The 12,730-nt window shown below is 36.4% G+C and overlaps 1 protein-coding gene across 1 annotated transcript in view; it reads left to right on the top strand.

Annotated features, from left to right (window-relative positions):
• UNC80 (unc-80 homolog, NALCN channel complex subunit) overlaps positions 1 to 12,730 on the top strand; it is a 180,644-nt gene that overhangs the window by 67,588 nt on the left and 100,326 nt on the right. Inside the window, exons 23-24 of the mRNA XM_054585709.1 lie at positions 8,632 to 8,844; positions 12,213 to 12,348. Coding sequence (XP_054441684.1) covers positions 8,632 to 8,844; positions 12,213 to 12,348 — 349 coding nt within the window. The remainder of the gene's footprint in view (positions 1 to 8,631; positions 8,845 to 12,212; positions 12,349 to 12,730) is intronic.

Here is a 12,730-nt window from a genome sequence, read left to right as displayed (position 1 = left end):
ACTTAAATATCATTTCTGGAGTACAAGAAAGTGAAAGAGCTGAAATCACTTGTGAATTCTGACAAGTAGGACAAGAGGAAGGGAACTGTAGCTGCATGTCCTGTGCTGAATTAAAGTCATATTCTGTTTCCTGGCATTTGTACAGCATTGATACCTATGATCTGGGTTAGGAGTTTCTCAGGGTTTCTCTTTCATAAATGTCTTCTGCTAAATGTATTTTTAACTATTATTTCCTCTGTATTTGGCGTCACTTAATGTCTGATTGCATTGGCTTCCTGTCTTTCAGAAATGCTTCACTTTTAAAATATGATTTCCAATGCATTTGTGGTTCTAATCATATACATATGTAAATATAGATAGAATTATCTATAACTCTAACAGATGGAAATATGAATATAGAAATATATACAGACATAGATATAGATAGAGATGACATAGGTGGATACATTGATGATAGGCAGATACAATACAGATATAGACACAGATATAGATAGAGATGCAGATACAAATATAGCTATACATTCTGCCATTTCATCAGTTAGGATTTGGGAGAGGAAGGTAAAAATGAATGTGTTCAGTTCATCATCATATTCTAGTTCGACACTTTTTCCCATCTCTTTTATTGTTTGCTTTTATTGGATGTTGCACTTAATTTGTAAGGACAGCTTAAATATAGTTTTTGCATTATGACATAATTTTTATTTCAGTTTTCATTTTGTTGCCTTAACCATAGAGTTTAACTGTTATTTTTCAAGCTCGCAACTTTCTTCAGAATCTAAAGTGTTATTAAATGAAAAAAAATACTACACATGTCAATGTTCAAAGTCTTGCCAATCTAAAGGTTTTTGTTTTAAACAGTCCTCTTGTCAGTATTGCTATGACCATTAAACTTAGGGATAATTTGTTTAATTTTAAGTCCAGCACAGCTCTTCCTCATGCTCTTTGGTATATATTTAATAGATGCAAATATGAGGCATTTTTAAAAAGACATGTTTTAGAAAGAACTCATTTTATCTCTAGGTTTATTTAATTTACAAGCACAAAAAAGAAAAACAGTTCAAACAAAAGGTACTTCTGTCTGTTCTCTATGTATTTTAAGTGAATATTCTATCTTTTTTTATCCAGTGGAATATATAACATGTACAGATATAGTGTTTTCTAATTTTTTGGTAATTGTATAGCAGGAATAATACTAATAATAATGTCAGTTTGCTTTATGAATTTTTTCAATTTCATGAAAATAAGAAAATCAATGGAAAAAAAATCAGTAAGACCATAGAAGTCTCCCTAGTCTGTGGGATGGAGAAAACCTAATTCATGTTAAATTATATAACTTCATAAGTAGATCACTTTAGGAGGAATGATTATATAATTTTAATCCAAACTGGGACACTTTTGAGAGGGAAAAGGAGAGCTATCAATAACTGTACCAGTTTCACAGACATAAGCTGGAACTGTCCCAGGAAAATGAGACACTTGTTACCATAGGTCACCCTTTGGTACCATATGGCCACCCTTTAAGGTCACTGCATCAAGTTTATTCCACGTTGGAGCTTACCATCACAAGGCTAGTTGGTGATCAATGCAAATTAGCTCCTTTCAAGGAAATACAAATATACTCATAAGAGGAACTATCAAAGTCAAATAATATTGTGTTCTTTTTTGAATCACAAGTTGAAATAATTCAGTAATAACCAAAACAAAATCATTAAATTATTCACTTAACTAGTGGTATTCCTATTATCAAGTTAAAAAAATATTCTTTTTATAAAATGTAGCATAAAAATAATATATAGTATAAATATGTAGAGTTTAAAGAAAAAAATTTTATGTCACATATACAGCACATACCTTCAAGAATAGGACATTTCCAGTTTCTTTAAAGTCGCCTGCATTCCCTTCCCTGACCACAAAGCCCTACCTCCCAGAAGATAATTCCCTCTTAAACTTTTAAAAAGTTTTTCCTATGCTTTCTTTATTTTACCACATGAATCTGTATCCCTAAGTAATATATTGTTTTGTTTTGTTGTTTTATTTTGCTTAGTTTTGAAATTCATTTAAACCATGCCATCCTCTTTTTGTTCATCATGAAGTTTGAGTTCATCCTGGTTGCATTTAGAATTAATATATTAATTTTCACTCAGAATGATATTTTTTTGTTTAGATATACCACAATTTATATACCATTTTATATTAGATGTACATTTTTATATTTTCAAGTTTTGGGCTATTTTGAACAATGCCTCTGTGAAAATTATTCCATGTGGGCCTTGATTCATCATAGTTTTCTAAATATACCTAAGAGTGAAATTCAGTCATAATTTTACTGTTATGGTGCCAAAGTACATTTCATAGTTGCAACAATTAAACACAGGTACCAACAGTGTAATAAAAACTTTATTACTGATATTTTGCCATTTCACTAAAAAGTTTCTAGGTTATTTTTCTTATTTGAGATCCATTAAGCCCCTGAATCATGTAATTGCCATACTACATCTATTCTGAAAATTTTTCAACTATTATCTCTTCAAAGATTGTGACCTTCACATTTTTTCTTATCTTTACTTCTCTAAATTGAAAGATGTGTGATAGACTTTTCTCACTTTATCCTCTGTTTTTGGCAACCTTTTATATTTTTATATCTTTTTCTGTGCGGTATCCTGGGTAATTTTTTGACATAGCACTTCTGTTTTTTCTCGTTTTTCAACTGTATCTAATCCCATGATTCTTAACCAGGAGAAGTTTTGCCCACCAGGGGACATTTAGTGATGTCTGGAGGAATTGCCACAACCTGGGGATTGCTGCTGGCACTTATTTGATAGATATGTAAGATGCTGATAACATCCCATAAAACACAGTGCACCCCTTACAAAGAAAGAATTATCTGGCCCCAGTGGTCAATAAAAGTTGGAAAAACTTGACCTAATGAGTGTTTTAATCTATTCCATTGAGTTCAAAATTTTAAGTACTACATTTTTTATTTGTAAAAGTTCTGTTTGATTCTTGTTTTAAGTTGCCTGGTCAACTTTGATAAATTAATTCCTCACTATACTTTCAACACTCACGTTTAAATCTTTAACTGTATTTGATACACTATGATTCGCAAGGTTGCAGTGTTTGTGGATTTGATTCTACACTTTGTTGTTTGATCTGTTACTCAGGTTGGATTTTTTTAAAGCGTATTTTTAACGTAAGCTTAACTTTTTGGAACTTTATCTGTGAAAATTCTTTAAGATCTGTGTTAAAAAAACAGTGTTATTTAGTGGACCAACAATACCAGCCTCATCTGTGAGCAAGTTAGAAATGCGCATTTTCAGGCCCTGCAACAGATCTACGGCATCGGAATCTCCAGGGTGGGGCCAAAGACTCTATTTTATCCGTATTCCAAAGCGACCCTTATGCATTCTCAAGTTTGAAGATTTGAGAAGTATTGGTTTAAAGTATTCCTCCAGAGAGGATTTCTGTTTCTTTTTTCGAGCACCTGGAAACATCACCAACCTAACATCATTTTTTAAACTGTATTTTTGAGGGCACAGAACATGGAAGTAGTGCCCATTCTAGTCCAAACTTCTATGAGAATATAGGATTTTGATTAAGAATTCTAAAAGATTTCCTCCTTCCCCCCATTCCCCCTCTCTTCCTCTCCATCTCCCCCTCTCTCTTTCTTCCTTTCTGTCTCTATCTCTATTATCTATCATCTCTATCTCTATATCTATCTCTCTCTATCTCTCCTACCCAGAGCCAAGGGTAGTCACTCAGTAAACCTACTTCTGTAGAACAGATCTATTTATCATTCATCCAGTGAGAGTGGCCTCCACCTGGGATCTTGGCTTTGGGTAGGACTGTATTACCTGGCCTCCTATTCCTCTGGGACACAGACGTTTAATTTGTGGCCTATTGAAAACCCATGCTCCCATCTCTCTTTAGTCATATAGTCAGCAGAAACCCTTGAGGTCAATACCCCTAAGCCAGCTCACACCTCTCCTCCCACCCCCACCCCAGAATTCTACTTTCTTATCATTTTTGCTCTTCACTGGTCTATTATCTCATGTTAGACACTAAAGCAAAAACAAAATGAAAAGAGTTTTGGATATTTTATCCAGTATTTTAAGTGTCTAAATCACAAGAAGAAGTTTTTCTTCTCACTTAATCCATCATATTTTCAGAAACAGAAGTCCTCACTTGGTTTTTTTTAAATTCTTACCCAAAATATTTGCATGATCTGAGTAAGTGTTAAAATGACTAACCATCCAGACTGTGCCCTAGACAATACTGCCTGCCAGTCGCCTGACAACTGATCGTTTCAGCTGCCCCCAGGTACTGTAGCAATGACGGGGCGGAAGCAGCTTGTCAGTTCCCTAATGATCTTGGACAGGCCGAGAATCAATACAGACTAAGTAATAAATACCGGCTCACAAGCACAAGCCCTCCAGCAAACTAGATTTCAATGCACAGTATAACCCACAATAACTGCTTATTCCCACTGGTTTTAAATAAATAGGTATCCTGCACCAGCAAGAGCTTTATATTTTTTGGTAAGGCAATAAAAAAAAATTATGTAATTCCTCAGGGGCCAACATAAAATATTCATTCTTTGAAACGTTAGTTCCTGTTCAGTGTTGTTATATGAGTTTTCAGGATCAGTCCAGGCTTCTTCTCACATAATAAGTTTAGATATAGTCCTAGAGGAAAAGGAATGTATGCAATTATAATCTTCAATTAACCACCGTATTGTGGTAACAAGATTCTATAGGTCCCCAGGCAAAATAAAGCACAGCTGTTTAAATTGGTATTCCAATTCTCTGCTTCACTTTCATAAAGGAAACATTCAATATACATAACGATCTTATAAAAGGCAGGAAAAAGTGACAAAGAAAGTTGAGAAGTGGCGTGACACTTGAAGTTTCCTCATTGTAGAATGTTAGAGGAATTCAAACTGTAAAATGGCATGACATTTTGTAATTTTAACTAGACAACGGTGTAGCCGTTGCAGAGAACACCTCATATAAGATCGAATCGTGAAATTGTTAGCATTCAACGATTTTCAACCTCCAGAATGGGGAATTCCATATGGTTCTGCCTAATATTTTGTCTTCCCAGTTAAAACTGATTCTCGCTTGTCTGGGACCTATGAAAAGGTGATCTGGCAGACATGCTCTTAAGAAAGAAGAAATTTAAATGCGCCTATTTTCTTTCAGGACCCTCAGCAAAATTCTCTGTGGTATGCCAGTGGTGTCGAATTCTGTGTGTGTGTAGATGTTCACTTTTAACCATGCCTCTGATACTCTGTGGTTCTTTTCAGCCATGCAGCATTCTTCCGATTCATTTCTCTCCATTTGTGCTGTTTTTCTCTGTGATGTGAGTCCATCCCTATCCATTCTGTCATGCCTCCATTTTTTGCTGCTTCTTCAGATTGCACTGAGCCATAAGAGGTAAGCTCCAACAGAAGAGGGGAAAAAAATGGCTTTCCTTTCTGTCCAGAAAGAATCCTTTGTCCACGGTACTCCATAACCCTGCTTCTAAAATCCGTACTTTCTGAACTACACTTTGAAAGATACTCACAACAAATATAATTCTGCATGACCACACCTACACTAGAACCCCTTGAATGCTTTTCACATGCATAGCGAAGTCAGTACTTGTTCCTAAGTATCTTCTGCTGGGATGCACATTAAAGCCCTTAGCTTTGTACCTGAAAACCTCCTTCAGTCATCTGTATAGTCATATGCACATGACAGTCTCTCAGAAGTTGGTATTATTTACTGCCATCTTGACAGTAAGATTCGCAAGCCTGTTTTCATCCACGAGGCTCATGAGGATTATAAATAAATAAATAAAGCAGACAGTGACATTTCCAAATGTCACTGGGTTTTGCAACTTACATGGATAAAATTCATCAGATAAGAACCTACACTCCCCTTCATGTTGCGCTATAGAGTTAATGGGAATTATTTTCATACTGATCTCAACTCCATCTCCAAGCATAGAGTGGGATTTCCTAGCGCCAATGACTGACGATATCCAAGTTTTCTCATAAGGTTTTGAGAACAGAGAATTGAAATTGCTTTTCATTCAAAATACCTTGACTTTCCTAAGCAAATAAAGCCATTTTTTCTAAACAAGGCAAGCCAAAATATATAGGAAGCTACACATTGCAGTTTGGGTTGTTCATTCATTTATTGTTAATCTTCTCAGTGTCATATCATAGTTAAGGGCAATAAAAGGATCCTCTGCTGGATACATTTTGAGTGAGCCTAAGTTTCCCTTGCTTACCCTGAAGGAACCAGAGTTCATAACATAATGTTCTTCCTGGCAGTGTTGTTTCTGTCTTCCTGTCACTAAACAATGAATCCCATTGCTTTATGTTGGGAATGTGTCAAAATGCATCAGGCAAAGAATGAATTGTATCATTTGCCTTGCCCTACAGACTGGCATTCATTTTTAGGGACAGATGTCCATGTCTTTACAAGAGACAGATTCGCATATCTGATATGCTTCATAAAGTAAATATTTAATACAAGAAGAATGTAGATATTTAGTCTGTATGTTAAGACACGACAATATTGATAAGGTTTGATGCAAAAAGTCATTTGAGACTTTGCAGTCACAAGTCTTTATCCCTGTGACCTGCTACCAAGGCTAGGCACCAACACAGTTGATGATGCAGTCTCATCATTAGCGTGACTTGTTTATTTATGATAGATTCTCACCATGAGTGTTCATCTTGTTTTCTGCCTTTTCACACAGGCTTACTTTGTATGTTCTGACAATTCATCATACGCTTTGTAAAGGCATTTGTTTATAAATATATGTCATATTGGAATTCTTCTTGATGGATTGATTTTAAGTTGTAGACAATGACAAAATGTTTATGGACTAACTTACTTGAATCATCCCATATATTTGAGATACTATGGTATTCAGAATTATGAAGTAACCAACCAAAGGCTAAAGTAGCCTGAAGAGGGAAGGGTTAAGGAAGACCTCTTAGAGGAAGTAACTAAACCAAATCTTAAGAGTGGGAATTTGCCAGATGGAAAGAGGGTTTCAAGGCTCTGAAAGCCATAGGAGCAACAAATGGAAAGGTATGAGATGTCATATTTGGGAGACTATTACCAGTTTGACATAACTGGATGACAGACTGTTTGAGATAAGCATAGAAGGGGAGATGAACCAAATAACAAAGACTGGGTATCTTTTTTATTTATGATTGAGGTGGATGGAGTCAGTAATAGATTTTGAAGGGGAAGATGATGCGATCATATATTTGTGTTTAAGAAAAATAACATTACCTGACATTAATGTTTCATTTTTAAGCAACGTCTTTCTACATGCACTTTAGAAACCATCGTTTACCAAGATTTATATGAGTACAAATTAAGACAATGTAGACACCAAAGGGAAATTAGCACAGACCTGGGAATCAGAGAGACTGGGGATTGAATCCTATGTCTACCCCATGTCAGCTCTATGATAATGGAAAAATTATACTGCATTTTGAAAAATATTAAAATGAGAATATTATTTCTAGATCATAAAGTTGTGATAATTAAGAATTACAGTTAATAAAAATTAATTACCATGTAATTGAGTCTTTCTGTTACCCTCTATGTAACCTGTAGTTACTATGTAGCTGCTTAGTAACCTATGGTTACTAAGCAACCTATGGTTATCAGATAATTCTGAGGTCATGGCTAATATGGTGATGTATTTTTTAAAACTGGCACAAGTCAAAATACCCATTAAATGTCAATGTATATATCCTTGTGACCTGTTGACCTTCTATGGGAAACGTAACACCCCTTCCCTTATTAAAAATATTTTTTTATCTTATAAAGAATTTAGTAGATACCTGATCCTTACTAGTTTCCCGGCAACAACTGAAAGTTGTTTTTTTATTTTTTTCAAGTACATCTTGATATGAAAAGATAGAGCCATGTTCATGAGTTTCTGAAATGCTCAGGTTTTTATTTACCAATTAAATAATTCTCTCTGTATCAAACATTCTCAGTTAAAGCCCTGCTTGTTTAAGCAGATTTGGTCTGTTATTCATGACAAAGTTGGGGTTGGGGGGAAGAGTAACTCAACAAAACCTAGTAAGCACTTCCTTTTCTTACTGGTCAAAATACTCTGGAGCACTTGTATTTTCTTGGAGTGTACAGATAATCATAGATTATAGATTATTGCTGGAACAAAATCACTATTGACACCCTTGGTCAGCATAATACTAGTCCTAGAAATTGAGTATTTGTTTGCTTCATGTTAACATTTTAGGTTTAATAAAATCTTCATATTTAAAAACATTAAAAGTTATTTCACTCTCGTACTCAAATCCCAGCTGCCTCTTAAATATGCAAAAAGAGTAATGAAATTACTTGAGATTCTGCAAAAGGAGAAAAATAAACACAGAAACCTACTTAAAATGTCTAGTTCTTCAATATGCAAATTTTCTTTCATGGGTTCATTTTCCATATTCCCCATTAATATGTTGCCAACATTAACACTACCCAGGGAAATATAGCTCAACTGAATGAGAAACTGAAATAAACTAAGAGTGCATGGTAACTCTCTTTAGGGTCACTTTATTGTTCATTAATCCCACATTATTCTTTCCTTAACACCCCGACTCAGGAAGCTCCTGTGGTAGCCAGAGCAGCGCTGTTCCTGGAATGTGCTCGATTTGTCCACCGCTGCAACCGTGGCAACTGGCCAGAGTGGATGAAAGGACATCATGTGAATATCACCAAGAAGGGCCTGTCCAGGGGACGGTCTCCCATCGTGGGCAACAAGCGGAACCAGAAGCTACAGTGGAACGCTGCCAAGCTCTTCTATCAGTGGGGAGACGTGAGCTTCTGATTTTCTTCTATAAAAATGAGGGTGCTTGTGTGAAGTGAGGACGTTTTGTGTTTATGTTTGTTTGTTTGTTGTTTGTTTCTGAGACAATTGTGTTAAGTACCTGTTATGTACCAGGCACTGAACAAAACATTTTAGGGGAAAATAATCTTTAATTCATTTAATTCTCCCAGTAAATCTATGAAGTTAAACATTATTATCCCGCTCTGTCTCCTTCCCTGGTCCTTGTGTCCTTCCTGCCTATAAATGTATTTTCCCAGGATATTTTCTAATTTCCTCCTGCATAATTTCCCCCAGGGTTGCATTTATTCCTGTGTTTTCAACTGCTAACTGTATGCCAGCAGCACAGGCGTCTCCATCCACCACCCTTCAGGGCCCCGGTCAGCCCTGCCATCTGCACTCTGGAGGCGTTCACCCGCTACTCGCTCTGACCAAAACAGAGCTGTTCTTCCCGTATAAACACACCCCTGTCTGCAGCCCCTCCTCAAATTTCTATTCTCATTCATGATTCCACCATCATCTAAAATGATAACTTTTGAACATATTCCAAACCTCCTCCCCTTATTGATTTCACTCCCTCCGCATTACTAATATCCCTTTGGGTCACATCTTCGTTATTTCTCATCTGGATCAATAAAGCATCTTCCCATTTGATCTCCTCCCCACAGGAGACCAACTCCTACACATTGGGGGTAAAACGATCTCCTCCGTGCATAGCCCATCTAAAAGCAGAACTTTCATACTTGTCTCCCAGCCTCCAGACTTGTCCCCTCCAATTCATTTTCCAAACTGCTGTCAGAGTGATGAGGCTAAAATGCAAATGAGATTGTGCCTCCTACCCACTGACATGCTTCAGTGGCCCTCCTTCTCCCTCGGGATAAAACCAAAGTTGCTTAGCCTGGAATCACGGCCCTTTCCACAACCTCCACCCAAATCATACCAAGATTGTGGGTGCTGAAGTCAAATAAACTACTGTACAAGTATCTAAAGAACATTTATCTCAATCTTTTGCATCTAAGAGATGTTCAATAAGAGCAAGTTATTACATTCATTTTGGAAAGCAGTTTACCTGGTTTATCTTTGAATTTCTAGTTAACTAGCACAGCACAGTGTCCCTCGAATGTGTGATAAGGTCCCCCTTTCCCCCCAGGAACTACCTTTTATCATCCTTCAGAAAGTAAAATGAAGTTCATCTTCAAGAACTGTAGGATCTGGTCCCAATTTACCTTTCCAGCTTTCCAGTACATTATTTCTTCTCACAGAACTGTGCTTCAACCAAATGGCTTAATTGTCTGTCTGTGAACACGTCAGTTTATTTCCCTGAATACAGGTCTTTTAGAACTCCCTATCTGGAATATCTGCTCTTTCCTTTCCCCATTACCCAAAACACCAGTTCTTCAAAATCTATAGCAGTGAGACTTTATATGATTTTCCAAATTGAATCTAAACTCTCCATCTCTGAACAAATAAACTTATTAATTCTTTCACCACATAATGCATTATTGTGTTATGTTATTATGTCCCCAATAGACTATTATGTCCCCCGTAAAATCTGTTACAGGGAAAGAGCAAACGACATTGAATGCCAGCCCCTGTCTTGTGTGTGAATCCTGGCCCGCAGCTTGCTGAGTAACCCTGAGCGGGTCTTCCAACCTCTCGAACCTTCCCTATTCCCAGTGACCATCCTGCATGAAGATTTATTATCCATTTGGTCACATTGAACAAAGATTCTGGTGTACTATAACAATTTATTCAACTTTATGTTTTATTTATAACCTAGAAGTTAACTCACTTAATAAATATCTGGTAAATGAGGAAGGCAATAAACACAACCATAAAGCATTTTTCTAGCCTTGGAAGAGATGTAGAGAGAGCTCTAAATTATTATTTAGACATTTCATATTATCCCAGAAAGCTCATTTTTTAGCAACCCTTTAACTCTTGTGAATTGTGGGTTTAACTTCGGATGCTTATTTTCAGCATCCTGGGAGGATTGATACAGAAACTTTCCCCTTTGACTCTCACCATTAAGTGTGTTGGCTCCCTCCAAACTCTTACCGCACGTCTCCTCCTTTGGAGGGGGTCTCTCCAAAAAGCTCCAGGACAAGGCTTTTGTTGAGGTGGTGTGTTTTTGTTTTGATGTTTTGTTTTGTTTGCTTAAAACATTTCAGGCTCGTGGCTAAAATTTTAAGATCCTATGATATCTGTTTACGATCCTTTCTTTCTTTTGATATGGTTTTCCTTACTCCTCACTTAATTCTAGAGTTTCAGAAGACCTCTTTGTTTCCAGATAGCCAAGCCGTTTATACAACTTGTGTTTTTATTAAAACACTCTGGACATATCTTTGTATTTCAGTTTCCAGGAGTGAATGTAATTTCTAACATGTCCAGAATTTAGTAACTGTTCTGAGTATTTGAGAAGAATGTTACAGAAGAAAGAAAACAATTAGCTGGAACTTTGTTCTTGCTAATGCACAGAGTAACCCAACTGTCAAACTTTAAGTTCAGTGTTCATTTTAGCTCTTTTTATAGCTTTTATCCCTATGCTTGTGTTTCTTCCACTGTTGCATAAGGTATGTAATTGGAATTTAAAAGAAATTAAAGAGTGTATTTTGTCTCTTCTTATGGAAAATTCCTTTTGGTAAATCAGATGATAGTGCATGATGATTCAAAATAATTGATAAAAAGTGTTAGTTTTACAAGTACATTATATGAAACTAATATTGTCCATGTGCTGAGTTATTAAAAGTCATATTACTAATGTTGATGTTGGGTGCCCTACCGAAAGAATAGTTAGTATTTCTTTTTAATTCATAGAGCTTCGGGGGGGGAGAAACAAAGTCTATTAAAAAAAGCCAGTAAGTGCATATATAATAGCAGATATAAATAAAATTGCAGTACAGAATTCTTGCCAACCTCCGCAATCGTTAGCACAACAGCGACATTCTCATAAAATAGCATAATCAGTAGTACTCTGAGGAACTGTGACTTCTTATTCTTACTGCAACAAAATCCTCCATTAAAGACTGCATGCTCCCTCATATGAGACCTATAAAATAAATGGACCTTAAGTAAATGAGAATATTTTCACTGAGTAAATGAAAAAAAAATTATAAGAGTATATAAAGGTATCATTCGAGTTCCTCCGAGTATTTAGTCTCCATGACCTTGGAGAGAGCACCAATGCCTTCCTTTGGTGGGTTTGCACACTGGAAAACATGATAATAATGAAACTGTGGCATACAGAGGAGGCTCATGCTGGAAATAATTTCCATTAATTGGTTGTTTATGTCCTCTGTAATGGGAGAGCCTGCTTTACAGTCTGATATTCTTTATGCTGTTTTTTTCTTCTATGGTAGGCAATTGGCATCCGATTGAATGAGCTGTGCCACGGGGAAAGTGAGAGCCCCGCCAATCTGCTGGGTCTCATTTATGATGAAGAGACCAAAAGGAGACTGAGGAAGGAGGATGAGGAGGAAGACTTTTTAGATGACAGTAAGGAGACTCCCTTTACTACAAGAACCCCTGCTTGTAAGAACCTCTGCTTTAGGAGCACTTAATATTTCTCTTTCCTCTTTCATATTCTTACCACCTTCCCATGTCTCCCCACTGTACCTTTTCCGCTATTCCCTGTGCGTGGATGTGAAGCATGCGTGTAAACTCACGCAGAGATGAGGGCAAGAACCAGAAAGAAGAGCCTAGAGACAGGGGCAAAGAGTTGCAGGCCATATGGAACTTCCATTGCTTTGTAGTCTCTGACTCATATTTCTCATATTATTATACAAGATTAGGCCTCTCTGAGAAAATTAAGTTGAGGAAGAGCTTTGGTCAGATTTTATATTTTATTTTTGCTTTTGGAGATAAAACATAAAAATTT

This window comes from Pteronotus mesoamericanus, unplaced genomic scaffold (assembly GCF_021234165.1).
Source record: "Pteronotus mesoamericanus isolate MK-2021 breed Mesoamerican mustached bat unplaced genomic scaffold, CSHL_Meso_final contig_90, whole genome shotgun sequence".
Taxonomy (NCBI): Eukaryota; Metazoa; Chordata; class Mammalia; order Chiroptera; family Mormoopidae; genus Pteronotus; species Pteronotus mesoamericanus.
The sequence above is the reverse complement of the archived record's forward strand: the minus strand, read 5'-3'. Positions and strand labels throughout refer to the sequence as shown.